The sequence below is a fragment of the Chiloscyllium punctatum genome, chromosome 8, assembly GCF_047496795.1.
Source record: "Chiloscyllium punctatum isolate Juve2018m chromosome 8, sChiPun1.3, whole genome shotgun sequence".
NCBI classification, from domain to species: Eukaryota; Metazoa; Chordata; class Chondrichthyes; order Orectolobiformes; family Hemiscylliidae; genus Chiloscyllium; species Chiloscyllium punctatum.
In genome coordinates, this window is record NC_092746.1 from 99401343 (window position 1) to 99414387 (window position 13045).

At 38.3% G+C, this 13045-nt stretch overlaps 1 protein-coding gene across 9 annotated transcripts in view; it reads left to right on the top strand.

Moving 5' to 3' along the window:
* The window catches only part of pitrm1 (pitrilysin metallopeptidase 1), a 65086-nt gene that overhangs the window by 46509 nt on the left and 5532 nt on the right, over positions 1-13045 (top strand). For 8 of the 9 annotated variants that reach the window (XM_072576143.1, XM_072576144.1, XM_072576148.1 and 5 more), the window contains 5 exons: positions 3459-3559; positions 7837-7966; positions 9859-9930; positions 11076-11185; positions 12200-12325. In XM_072576143.1, the coding sequence (XP_072432244.1) occupies positions 3459-3559; positions 7837-7966; positions 9859-9930; positions 11076-11185; positions 12200-12325 (539 nt within the window). The remainder of the gene's footprint in view (positions 1-3458; positions 3560-7836; positions 7967-9858; positions 9931-11075; positions 11186-12199; positions 12326-13045) is intronic. The other variant, XM_072576146.1, reaches the window with a different exon arrangement.

The following is a 13045-nucleotide window of genomic DNA, read 5'->3' on the forward strand; positions in this document are numbered from 1 at the left end:
CCTTTAGTTGATACTCAAGACAGGTACGGGAATTCCTAGAGGCCTGGCATTCAAATAGGAATTCCCTCAAAAAACATATCGGTTTGGACCCCATTTACCAAACTCTCAGAAAGAACTGGAAGTGATACCACCCACCACAATAGACCAAGGCACACAAATAGAAAGTGGGATAGAACTTTCCAGTGCTTTAACGGAGGCTTACTGATGATGTTCCTAGCATGGTGACGAAACGTCTGAAAATCTGCCAGTTCAGCAAGCAAACTTACAACCTGAGCTGCAAATCTTTTCAAAAATCGCAATTCTGTTTCTACATCTACATTTTTGGTAAAAACCACGAACAGAACAGAGCTCAATGCTGAACCCTGCAGAGCTTAACTAGAATCAGTCTTCCAGCTACTTGAACGCCTGTTGACCATTACAGTTTGCTTCCTGCCACAATGAGTTTTTGGGTTCATTTACCCACTTTCCTTTGGATCTCATGAGTTTTTAGTTTTCTGACCATTACAAACTTGTCAAAAGCCTTGTTAAAAATCCATGTGGTCTAGATCATATGCTCATTGAATTTCGATAGCTGATAACAAGGAACAATCAAGCTGGTTGTACATAACCTTTCCCCAACACATCCATACAAATTGTCCTTGGTTAATCTGTGTTTGAGTTTACTAAAGTATATTGCTCACCATTGGTGTTGGAATGATTAGCCACTAATTACACAGGTTGTACCTTCCTTCCCTTTTGTTAATATTGTTTAGTCCTCCAGCTCCTCCTTGCAGAGAGCACATTGGAAAATGATGGTCTGAGCTTTCACTGTTCTTCCCCTCACTTTATTTATTAGTCTGAGGTTTATTTCATCCAGATCTTGTAATTTATCATATTTCATTTTCTCCTTCATTATTTCTCCCATCCAATATTCTTTAATGCCAATGTCTGAATTTTTGCCTTTGTATGTGAAAAGATCGGAATTGAATAAATTCTACCTCCAGGTGGAACATGCACAAACACTCAAGTGAAATATGTGGCAGATATCTTCATTGTGACAGAACAAAAATTAACAAATATAGCATTCAGTTTCTGCAGCATTTGGCTATTATTAATTTGAAATGATGTCTGATGTCAGTGAGCCTGGCCATGGGACAGGGATCATTTTATTGTGAGTTGAGCTGTGTTCAGGGAGACATGGTGGATCTTGAGCATTTGGCTTCAGCGTTTTACACTTTAAGCTTCCTCTTTCTTGGCTGAGAATTTCTTTGCTGTTTCATGTCTGTTTTCTTTTTTGTTCTTTCTTGGAATGAGGCCATCATTGGTTAGGCCAGCATTTATTGCCATTCCTAATTGCCCAAAGCGCAGTTAAGCGTAAACTACATTGCTTTGGGTCTGGAGTCACATGCAGGCCAGATCAGATAAGGATGGCAGTTTCTTTCCTGCAAGGACGTTAATGAACCAGATGGGTTTTTCCAGAAATCAGAAATGAATTCATGGTCATTGACTCTCAACACCATGTTGCCAGATTTTTATTGAATTCGAATTCCACCATCTGTCTTGGCGGGATTCGAACCCAGGTCCCCCAAACAGGTCTCTGGATTAACACTCCTGCGATAATATTGTTCAAGTACCTATTTGAGACAGCTCAGGGAATCCCTGATGGACTTGACCTGTATGCCTCTCTTGGTTCATACCGGCGATCATACCCTGTGGTAGTTTGGAATATAAAACTCTTACAGCCAGTTTAGTTCAAATTATTCCTTTATTTACTAATGGCATCAACGTTACACTGTAACATAGATACCTACAAGCCAGGCTTGAGCTAAGCTTCCAAAACCATTAGCAGAGTCACGGCGCCAGCTCTTGCCCCTAAGAGCGCTCTCAGGCTACTCCCCTTATTGTTGCAAACAAGCTATCTTTATACAGAAATTGGTATTAAAATTACAAAAAGACCCCATGTCCTTAATCAGATAAGCAGCAATAAAATGGCAAAAGTTTGCAGAGGAGGAGAAACTCATTGATAGGTATGAGTATGCTTGACTGATTAAGCTACGTGCACATCAAAGTGGATACCCTGGGTCAAGCCAGGCCAGATGGTCAATTGCTTTGGCTAGTGCATCATAACGAGAGACTAGTCTAAATTATGTGGGAGAGGTCATGAGGTAATCTTGCTCAGCTAACATATTCAGTATCATTGTCCTACAAAATGGCTTTTTCTTTTAAAATCATCTTAGATTCCCAGAATGCAAATTAAATTCATAACATTCCCAGATTTCAAGCTCCAGAGTACAACGCACAAGCATTCAATCCATGACAAGCCACTGCACACTCAAATCAGACCATAGAGTTAAACTTTACACCAGCTTCCGTCCTGTCTCTCCCTCTCTGTCTCTCTCTCTCTCTCTCTCTCTGTCTGTCCTTTGAACCCTTTAGTCAGTGAACCCTTTAGTCATGCAATTTACGGAAGAATGTTTTCTCTCTCTCACTCACACCTGAACATCTTCCAACTTCCTAACTATGTCTTTTTCAGCCGTCGTGTTTTCCTAGCCTATAAGGATAATGAGACATTCATATTCCAGAACAGTCAAGATGAGGGAGCTGAGCTACATAAATTCAAATCTATTCAGTATGGTATACATAAAAACTTATCAGGATTGTTCTATTACGTGCAAATTCCACTCAGCTTATTAAATTAAAAGTTCGTTTCCTATTGAGTTTGAGTTTTGTTAAGTGTCTTTGATATAAACCAGCAATTTAGTTATCCAACTTTCCACTGTGAAATATGCATACCTCCAGCGTGAGAAGGAAGTACTGTCACACGTTCCATAAGTGAACAAGTGTTATCACCGATCCATTAATACTAAGAACTGATGTCCCCAATTCTTCTGAATAAATGGGTCCCCCTCCGTGGTCGAGCGTTTTCGCGCATCTCCTTAGCAGATTTAAGGCTATCAACTTTCTCAATACCACTAGGCCATTGCCCCCCACACCCCTCTGTAGCATACAGTCAGTTCTGCAATTCTGCGGTAGTTCTGTCCTTGTGCAATCCTGTGTTACAAGAAAGTCGCAGAATAGCAGCACCATTTAATGGGGCCAGAATCACGTTATAATGCACACTTTAAAAGTTCGCGCTTTAGAAACTGTCCTCAATTTGCCAATTGCGTAACAGCGAATTCGTACAGACGAAGCGTGCATCATAGCAGAATAACCGTATGTTCTGTTTTTGATATTAGGCGCGAGGTATTCACTATGTCCATGCCTTGAACCTCCACACCCTCATCTCTAATTGGCCTGCTCTTTCCTCTTTTTCATTAAGTATTTATAAAATATCATTGAATGTTCTTTGATTTTACTTACTTTCTTTCTCAATCTCTGCCTTAGTTCTTTTAATTTTTGTGAAGCTTTTCCAGAACCTATTTTTATTGAATAGTGGCAACTTTCCAAAAACTTGACCATGTACAAAATATTCTTCCAAGGTGCAACACATGAAAAGAATTGCTGAAAAGCCCGAACTCTTGACTGTTCTCCGTAAGCTGCCTCGAATTAAGATGCATTTACTGAGCAATGAGAACATGAGGTGAGTTATTTACAATTTGTTATACTTAAAAACACAACCTTTGAAATAAAGTATCTTTATATTTGCTGTACTTTGGCGTATTCAGATAGGTGTAAGCATATATGATCATTAAGTAAACCCAAGGATGTCATCTCATTCCTTGACCTTTTGTTTTTGTTTCCTTTCTTTCCATATTCCCATGTATCTGTATTGACTCTGGCATTGCAATAGTCCACATACAGTTTAGTGATTATATTCATGCTTCCAATAACCAAAAAAAAGGACCTCAAAGGTAGCATTGTCTGGGTTTCTCCCAGTGCCACTTGGAATAAGTGGGAGTAAGAAGTCAGATGGAATCATTGCAAGATATTGGAAGTGCTGGAGCCAGGCCTTCAGATTCTTGAGACATGGGGATCAATCCTGTGATAGGCAGCACTTTTTAGAAAGGATGGGTTATAACTCATCAGCGCTGGGACAGATGAAAGATGCACCAGTGTGGTTAGGGAAGCTTTGAACTAAATTGACAGGGGAGTGGTTATCAACATAAAGTAGTAGAAATGAGGAATAAAGTGCATTAAGAAGTATGAATGTTCAATATTGCCAGAAAAGGAAGTAGTATCATTTTAGATGGGAGAAGATTAAGGAAATGCAGTTCAGGATTGCATGCACGTAATTGCACCAGATGGTGAATAAGGTGGAAGCACAATTAGCCATAAGAAAGTACCACAAAGCAGTAATAGAAATAAACCTATAAAATTGTGAATTCTGGAGGCTTAATACTTGAGGATATGATATGTTCAGAAAAGATTGGAAAGGTAAAATGGGGAAATGGGGTGGAAAATTAGGGTAGATTTTAATGGGTAATGACGGAAACCGCTTGCTTAGACTTAAGAAGCAAAAAAGGGGAAAAGCCCAGTACCAGACGTATGACAGGCCTTGAAGAAGTGAGAGAGAAAAGAGAAAATCTGGTGGTAAATCAGATGTGTAAGATCTTTTGAGACTTTATACCAATTAATATTTCAATAATTATTCACAAAAAATAGGAAGGGAGAGAAATTTATTAAATGTGTTCAGGCGAATAGCCTGAAACGGTGTGTTTTTGGTCTATCTGCCAAAGCGGGTTGCTGGATCTCTTGCTGAGGACTAAGGCACATGAGTGAACCAAGTGTCTGTGAGCAGTACTAGTGATCACAAACATAATGTTCAATAATGAAGTAATGAGCAAGGAGAAATCAGAAGGAGCAACATTCAAGATTGGAAGAAAGGCTAACTTCAATGGAAGAAGGCCTTGCCAAAGACTGGCAAGACGAATTGTAATGAAGCAATGATGATCTTTTAAAATAAAATGTTTCAGCTTCATTTTTTGCTGGATTGCAATATGAGGAATAATAGGGAAATCAAAGCCAGTGCTCTTGGGTCGCAAGGGATATAAAGAATATGATGAAACAGAAAAAGTATGCTGTGTGTTTGGTCAAATCTTCGAGCAAGAGCCAGACCATGTTCTTTGAATGTAAGAGTAAGTGAAGACAAATGTAGGATTGGCAAGGTGAGAATGAGAACTAGGAAGAAGTTAAAATAAAGCAAATGCAAAGATTTTCAATCAGCATGTAAGTGATATTCTGTAGTCAGGTGTCCAGGGTGCTGATTTTTGGCGGGGGGTGTGGGTGCTGCGAAGAAGCCAGTTGTGGGCAAAGACAACAAGTGTACTTAGAGGCACAGAACAGGGCTCAGATTTAATGAGTATTTTGCAGCACTGTTTATGAAGGAAGTGGATGCTGATAAGGTATTAATAAAAGCTGGAGTAGTAGAGATTCCATATGGAGCGAAAATTAATATACCGAATGCACTGGAAAAGCTGGCTGTTTTTAATATGTTTTGGGTGGGTGGCTTGCATCCCGAGTTGCTAAGGAAAGCTGGATTGGAGGTTGTACGACAATATTTCCTAAACGTTGGAGAGTTTGAAAAGTAGCAGTTGTGATGTCCCTGTTTCAGAAAAGGTGTTCGGACATTCTTAACAATAGTTAACCAGTCATTTTAACTTCAGTGGGAGTGAGATTTTTGAAACAACTGTAACAATGCTATGACTTTAAGAGGTGTGTTTTGTCCTGGTTTGGTTTAAAGAGAGTTTGAGGGACAGGTGGGAGTAGCCTATGAGCAGATAAACAACTTGTGAAGCCTTTGGTGTTTTTTTTAAAGTTCGAACAATGGAAATAGCCTGTTGGTGTGGTCACGCTCACTGACAGAACCAGGGATTTTCGGTTTTGCTTTCAGCAGTTGCTGTTGGGGTTCTGAGGAAATGAAAGCTGCTTTTTTCCTTTCTCGGCTACTGCTGAAAGCTGGAGTGTTCTCTCCCCCTCTCTCGCTATTTCTGTCTTTCTCGCACGCTTGTGCTGTCTCTCCTGTGCCCTCTCTTGCACTCTATCTCTCACACTCTCTCTCTTTCTTGTGCGCTCTCTCTTTCACGTGACCTCTCTCGCTCACTTATTCTCACTCTTTCGCTCTCTCGTTGTCTCTGTCTCTTTCACGTGACCTCTCTCGCCCTCACTTTTTGTTAGAATTGTCTTTTGATGTTCTTTCTTCCTAGTTTGGAGGAATAGTGTGACATAATCTGTTTTCTGAATTTGCAAAAGTGTGTTTATAGGATTTTGCTGTATTGGAATAGTTAATTACTAGTTGTAGTATCTTCTGTTACATCTTCCAATAGGGTTAAATATTCCAATTCCTCCTCCTCACTTTTGTTGTATTTTAACTATAGTGAATTAATAAGTGTGTTTTGCTTTAAATCCGGTAGTTTGACCAATCAAATTGCATCTGGAACACAGCGGCCTTATGTTTACCTATAACATAAGAAAAAGTTAGGGTCCAGACTATCTTCTGAATCGTTTGAGGCGATTGGTCTGGTCTGTAACGCAATGTACAAGGATAAAATTAACATGCACTCAGAGTTTGATTTAATCAAAAACCAGCAGATCTGTAAAGGAGCTATACTGCTGGACTAATGTAATGTTATTGATGTTGTAACAAGATTTTAATTGGGTGGTGTAAAGTAGAGATACGGTAATGTTGTCACTTGATTTTTGAAAAAAATGGTTGGCAAGTTACTTACCTGGCAACAAACCAGTGGTGTCTGAGTAAGAGCGTCAGTGTCAACACAGATTTATTGGCACAGTTGTAAAGAGTATGGAGAGATGAGCAGATCTATGGGAATCTATTTGAAGGTGACAGGTGTATTGAGTACAAAATAATGGGATTTTCTGCTTCATCATTCGTAGGAAATATAAAGGTAAGGAAATTATGGTGAGTCTGTTCGGCTACAGCCAGTGCATTACACCATGTACAGGTCACTACATTTTAGGAAGGATATGAAGAACCTTGAGAAAGCACAGAGGAGATTAACCAGAATGGTTTTGGGGTGGGGGATTTCAATTAGGAGATTGTTCAAAATATGCTCCTTCAGCAAAAATGGGCATTGAATGGAGGTATAAAAGAGTATAATTGAAAAGTATGTTGCTGGAAAAACACAGCAAGTCAGGCAGCATCCAAGGAACAGGACAGTGCATGTTTTGGGCATAAGCCCTTCATCAGGACTGTTGAAGGGCTTATGCCCGAAACATTGACTCCGCTGCTCCTTGAATGCTGCCTGATTTGCTGTGCTTTTACAGCGCCACACTTTTCGACTCTGATCTCCAGCATCTGCAGTCCTCACTTTCTCTCATTATAAAAGACTATGACAGATTTAATTAAGATCGAGGCTGGTGTCAAGTAGTTAATTTGGTTAGATGGATATTTTCAAAAGAAAGTTGGTTGAGGAAATGAAGCTTGCAGTGTTACAGGGATAGAGGAGGTGGAATGCATCAGACTGGATTGTTCTATGCAGAGAACATGGTTTCTCTTGTCTTTGCAATTTGTGTCAGTCATTATGGTCACAGTTTTGACCACAAAATTACTTCACATTGGAAATATTGCAATGAAGATACAAGCAGTTTAAACGTTTTCTTACAACTTAAAATGAGGGAAAAAAGGCTGTTCACATGCATGCTTCTCCTTTAGTAAGATATAAATAAATGCATCACCAGTTACGTTTTTCATAATTTCTTTCTCAGTTTATGCAAAAGTATACTTTTATCATGTAAATGAGTCCATCATGTTTCTGAAATTACAGTAAATATTATTTATGAAAACATCACAGGTTTTTCAAGTCAGTGCAAACATTGTACAGTTCACATTGATCCTATTTTTAAGTTAGTGAGAGAAAATTAACTTCATGTACTTCATTGATTTGAACTGTCTTATGATAGGTGTGCGGTGAATGCTACCTCACAAGCCATTCCAGAAGTGTCAACAGAAGTTGAAAAGTTCATCAGAAATATTCCTGGATTTGGAAAGAAAAAAAAAGACAAGAAACTTATCCGTACAAATATTACTGAGGTACTATGAACATTGAAAGTCCCATCAGTTTCGGGTTCTGTGTTAAAATAATGTCCTACCATTTGCTGCCAAAGGGACATTTAAAGTTGCTTATGACTTGAATTTTTACTTGTGCCTTTTAGTTCTATATTTTGATAATAAAGCTTGCTCATTTGCTTCATTGTTTAAAGTGTGCATATACAGTTCTGCCCACGTTATTTGTGATGATAGTAGAATCTCTGGTTAGCTGTCATCTCTTACCCATCAGTTTTTGTAATGGCAATAGCCTGATGTGAAATTCCACCTTCTTGCTCAGCCCACTAACAAGAACATTTAATTTAGTTTATTGTGTTTTGTACACTGCCTGAGAGGATAATGTTATTGTTCACCAAATGGATTGTCTTAATCTTAATGGAGCCAGAGCTTCTGCTGTGGTAGGATTTTAAATTTGTGGAAACCTCTTTAGTTACTTAATTTGATGTGCAATTCTTATGTCCAAGCTCCCATAGCGGCTAACAATGACAATATTGTGAGTGAGGTCCTTGGCTGTTTGTAAGTGGGAGGATCTGGAAAGTTTTGGACTGCTCCCCAACATAATATGCATCTCTAGCAAGTTACCCTAAAATCACCAGAAGGTGGGGAGGGAATTAAGGCATCTATTGAGGTCCATTTTCTAAGAGTGGTGCAAGATTCCCAGCATGGGTCAGGAAACCCGCAAAGCTTTCAAAAGAGCTTCTCAGCAGGAGATTGGAGGAGCACCCAACTGCAGACTGTCGTATGCCTCCACAAAGAGGACCCCCCTAGTTCTGGGCCTTTGTTTCTGATGCCCTCTGAACTCTTTAATGAAAGCTTCTGATTTAAAGCTCACACTCTCGGTCTCCCTTCTACTCTGCAGTGCACTCATTTTCCAGCAGAGTTCCCAGCCAGCCATTTCTTTGCAGTCTCCTTGTTCCCTGTCACCCTTAATTGGGCAGCAAGCATGGAGTTGGCCAATTAGAAGGCCAGCTCTTGTGCCGGGAATGTGTTGTTGAAAGAACTGATCCAGTTCTAATGCTCATGGGAAGTTTCAGTCCATCATTCACATGAAGTTTTTAGAATTTACAAGTCACTGTGAATGTCAGAATCCTGCACTTTTAACCTTCTGTTGTTAGAATAACTTAGCTAAACCTTTGCTTACAAATGACACAAAACTTATATTAGAATCCAAGTTTAATTCTGGGACCTAACAGAGTTTATAATTCCCACATCTACAATTTGCAGTTCTAATCATGTTAATATATTGAAGTTAAGCATAAAAGGTTGTAATGACTACCTGGCTGAGGTATTGTTCAAGAAAATCATGTCACCTAATATATTGCCTTTACTCACAGAAAAGCACCAGTCATGTTCTTGGGCACCTATATTCCAGAAAAGTTCTACAGTAGCTTTCTGATAAGAAATTGTAACTTAATAATTGTCATTTTTGAGGAAATTCGGGAATTGAGTGTAATATTTGAAATCAGGCCATTATTGTTGAGAAATGAGCCTTTACCATAAATGGCAGTATAATCACCAATGATGCAATCAATGTGTCCTCTATTTAAAGCCAAAGAATGGTCTAACTTAGAGAATATGTTAGTTCCCTATTTAACCAGCTTAATTTCACAAATAGTGAAGTGCACTTCCTTTGCTCAATAGTGTTTTCACTGAAAACTGGGCTATTGTTTGTGTAAAAACAGACCTAAAACAACTGGTGATTGCCTATTTCAAATTTTAGGTTATGGTTTTCAATATAGTGCTCCATTCTTGCCAAAGAACATATTTTGACCATGGGCTTGCCCAGCATAAATAATCTCCAAAGTGATGTACGCTTTTCTTTATTTCAAGTTTCAATTTGAAAACTTAAGTATCATTTAAACTTTATTTCATTACAGAAACCACTCAATCCTGAAGATGCTGGAAGTGAAGTATCTGGAGGTTCACAAGCTACCAAAAAGATAGTGTTTGTAAGAGTAATATAGCTCTGATAGTCACAGTAACTAACAGAAGCTCTGAGACTATTGAACCTTCCCAAGATAGAAACCAAAAGTCTCTGGATACAATAGATGACATTATTGGATCTGCACTTGGAGTGAATTCATTAATATCCATTATCTATCACTAAGAAAAGAGAGGTCTGATGATGAGGATTTTCATCTTGTACTTGATAGGGCAGAATGCCTAATCTCAGAAGGGAATGATAATGTGCTGCATAAGAAGAGAGTACCAACCAATCAGCACACACTTTTCATTCAGTATGTATTGTTCTTTCCTTTGAGATGAGGCATTCGTGCGATTCTGAAGTGTTAAGTGCAAGAAACAATACATGGTATTGTTCGATTCTTGAAATTCTGTCCTTATCAATGCAAATCAAAAAGCATTTGTCAATGCCTCCTTTTTCAGTCAAGTTCCGTTACCAGACTACTAGTTGAAACAAATAACCTGTGTTTTTGCTAATTGTTATTAGATAAACAGGTTATCTTTACCTTGAGTTGAACACAGCAGTTGAGGCTGGGTTGACTTAATTAAATGTATTATTTTTAATAAAGCTGATCTTTATTAAAAGTAATCAGTGGATGGCAAGAAAGTACATTTTAGACATTGGTGTTTGAACTAATCCAACAACTAAGCACATTTCTACATTAGAAATATTTTTTTAAAATGTAAGTTTATATAATAAAAGAACAACAAGCAAATTACCAAATGTCATTTGGCCTTCTGGGGGAAAAAGTACTAATAAACAAAATAGTATTAAATACATGAGCCGGTCTCATTGATCAAACTTCATTCCAAGCCATTGCTAATGCCCTGAATGCCCTCCATATATGGTGACTGCTGATACATATTGTTGCTTCAGTGCCCAATTAGGTGTTTTATGAACCCTTAGTATTTTAGAAAATGAGAGAAATTTTATCTTTATGAAATTCTGTAATATTTTATTTTTGGTGTTGTGTAAAGCAAAATCTCCTATAGACTACAAGTATCAAATTGTGTTATTGTTGAGTGAACTGACTGCTCAAGTCTCCCCTAGATACAGGTAACTCAGTTTTTCTTCTTTTTGTGACCATTCGAGAGCATTTGATTGAAGTCTACTGCTGTTCTTCTCTCTTAGTCAAGCTTCAAAGCTTGTCAAATGAAGACACACTTTCAGCTTCCCTTCCCTGTGAATTATGTGAGTGAATGTGTCCGCACAGTTCCCTACATGAATCCAGATTTTCCCAGGTGAGTTATATTGAATTTAAATTCCACACATTTGTCTTTAATTTCATGTAGAAGTTTCATATTTGATTCTGAATATGGATCAGATTCAGGACCAGAACCTTTTTAGAAGATAGGAAGCAAATATAGACTTTGTTTGTGTGTGGAATCTTTGAAAACATCCACTGAAGATACATTTACCTGTCTTGGATACACTCTAAGAAGCATGTGAAATTAACATCAACTCCTGTTGGTTCAGTAAATGAGTTAGTTGGTTGAAGGAAGGGAGTGGTGTGAGCATCAGCTCCTCATTTTTTTTTAAGTGAATGAGTACATTTAGGGGAGAATGGAAAATTAACAGTGTCACCATCTGACCATTTTGGAGATAAATTCACTATCTAAATGCACCATCTAATAAAATGAAAATCTTAGCTTTAACTAGGAATAAAATTAACCAAATTAAATGAAATTTACCAGATTTTAATGGGTACAGAGAATGGACATTGCACTAGGTATTGCAGGTTCACATTGTTAAGTGCAACTCTACCCAAACCTGAGTCATCAGCTATAAGAGAAAAATGTCCTGATTTATAGGAGATGTAATGAATTACAACATGGGCAAGTTCTAATATCTGCTTCCAAATGAAGCTGCTTCCTATGATTATTTAATTGTGATTTATTCCCTAAGAACAGAAGCAGAAAAGGTTTAGTTAAAGATAAACCACTGAATCAGTCATCTTGCCATATATGCAATCCATGCTTAATGCAGAAATTAGTTTCCTATACTGTACTCATCTGCTGTATCCTCACTTCTCTGGGAGGGCTTCTCTAGTAATTCAATTCTACCTAATATTTAAGAAGCTGGGAATACGAAAGAGAAAAAAAACTCAAACGTGGAAATAATCTAGGTCACCAGAGTATCACCATTATTACCATTATTCATATGAAGGATTGTTAGGGTAATACATTCTCTATCACATGCAGTAGGCTAGCATTTGCATTCAGATAAATGTGCTATTAACTACTTTTTATTTACAGTCTTCTTGTTCTTGCACGACTATTGACGTCTAAATTCCTTCACCGGGAGATTCGGGAGAAGGGTGGTGCATATGGAGGAGGTGCTATGCTAAGCCACAATGGCTTGTTTACATTTTATTCCTACAGGTACATATATCAATCACAGTTCATAATTTAGAACGGTAGAGAAATTTATTATTACAAAGCAGAATGAAACAATCAAACTTTCCATTTCTGAGTTTTTCCCAGGTGTTGAAAGCTCCTGTTTCTACAATTAAAAGTGTATGGCCATTTTTCACACCTAATAAGAGTTACTATGCTCCTCTCAGGTATTGGAAAATCTTTTGATCTATTCCCTGTCCAGATTTGAAAATGTAAAATAGCTACTGAAATCCACAGCAAAGAATAGATAGTTGACATTATCACTTCATCAATAACTTTTTGCTGGAGTAACTTTCCATTCCTAAATGGAGGTTTAGCTTTTTGTTTGTCAATTCGTTGCACTTATTAATCTTGTCCTCATAAATTGATATAAGTATTAAATTAGTGGGTTCCACCCTGTCCGAATTTTCTTCGGCTTAACTCCTCAAAAATTTAAAATATCCCCCTAAAACTATTAGATTAGATTAGCGTGGAAACAGGCCCTTCGGCCCAACAAGTCCACACAGACCTGCCAAAGCGCAACCCACCCAGACCCATTCCCCTACATTTACCCCTTCACCTAACACATTGGGCAATTTACCATGGCCAATTCACCTAACCTGCACATTTTTGGATTGTGGGAGGAAACCAGAGCAAACCCACGTAGACACGGGGAGAATGTGCAAACTCCACACACACAGTCGCCTGAGGCGGGAATTGAACCCG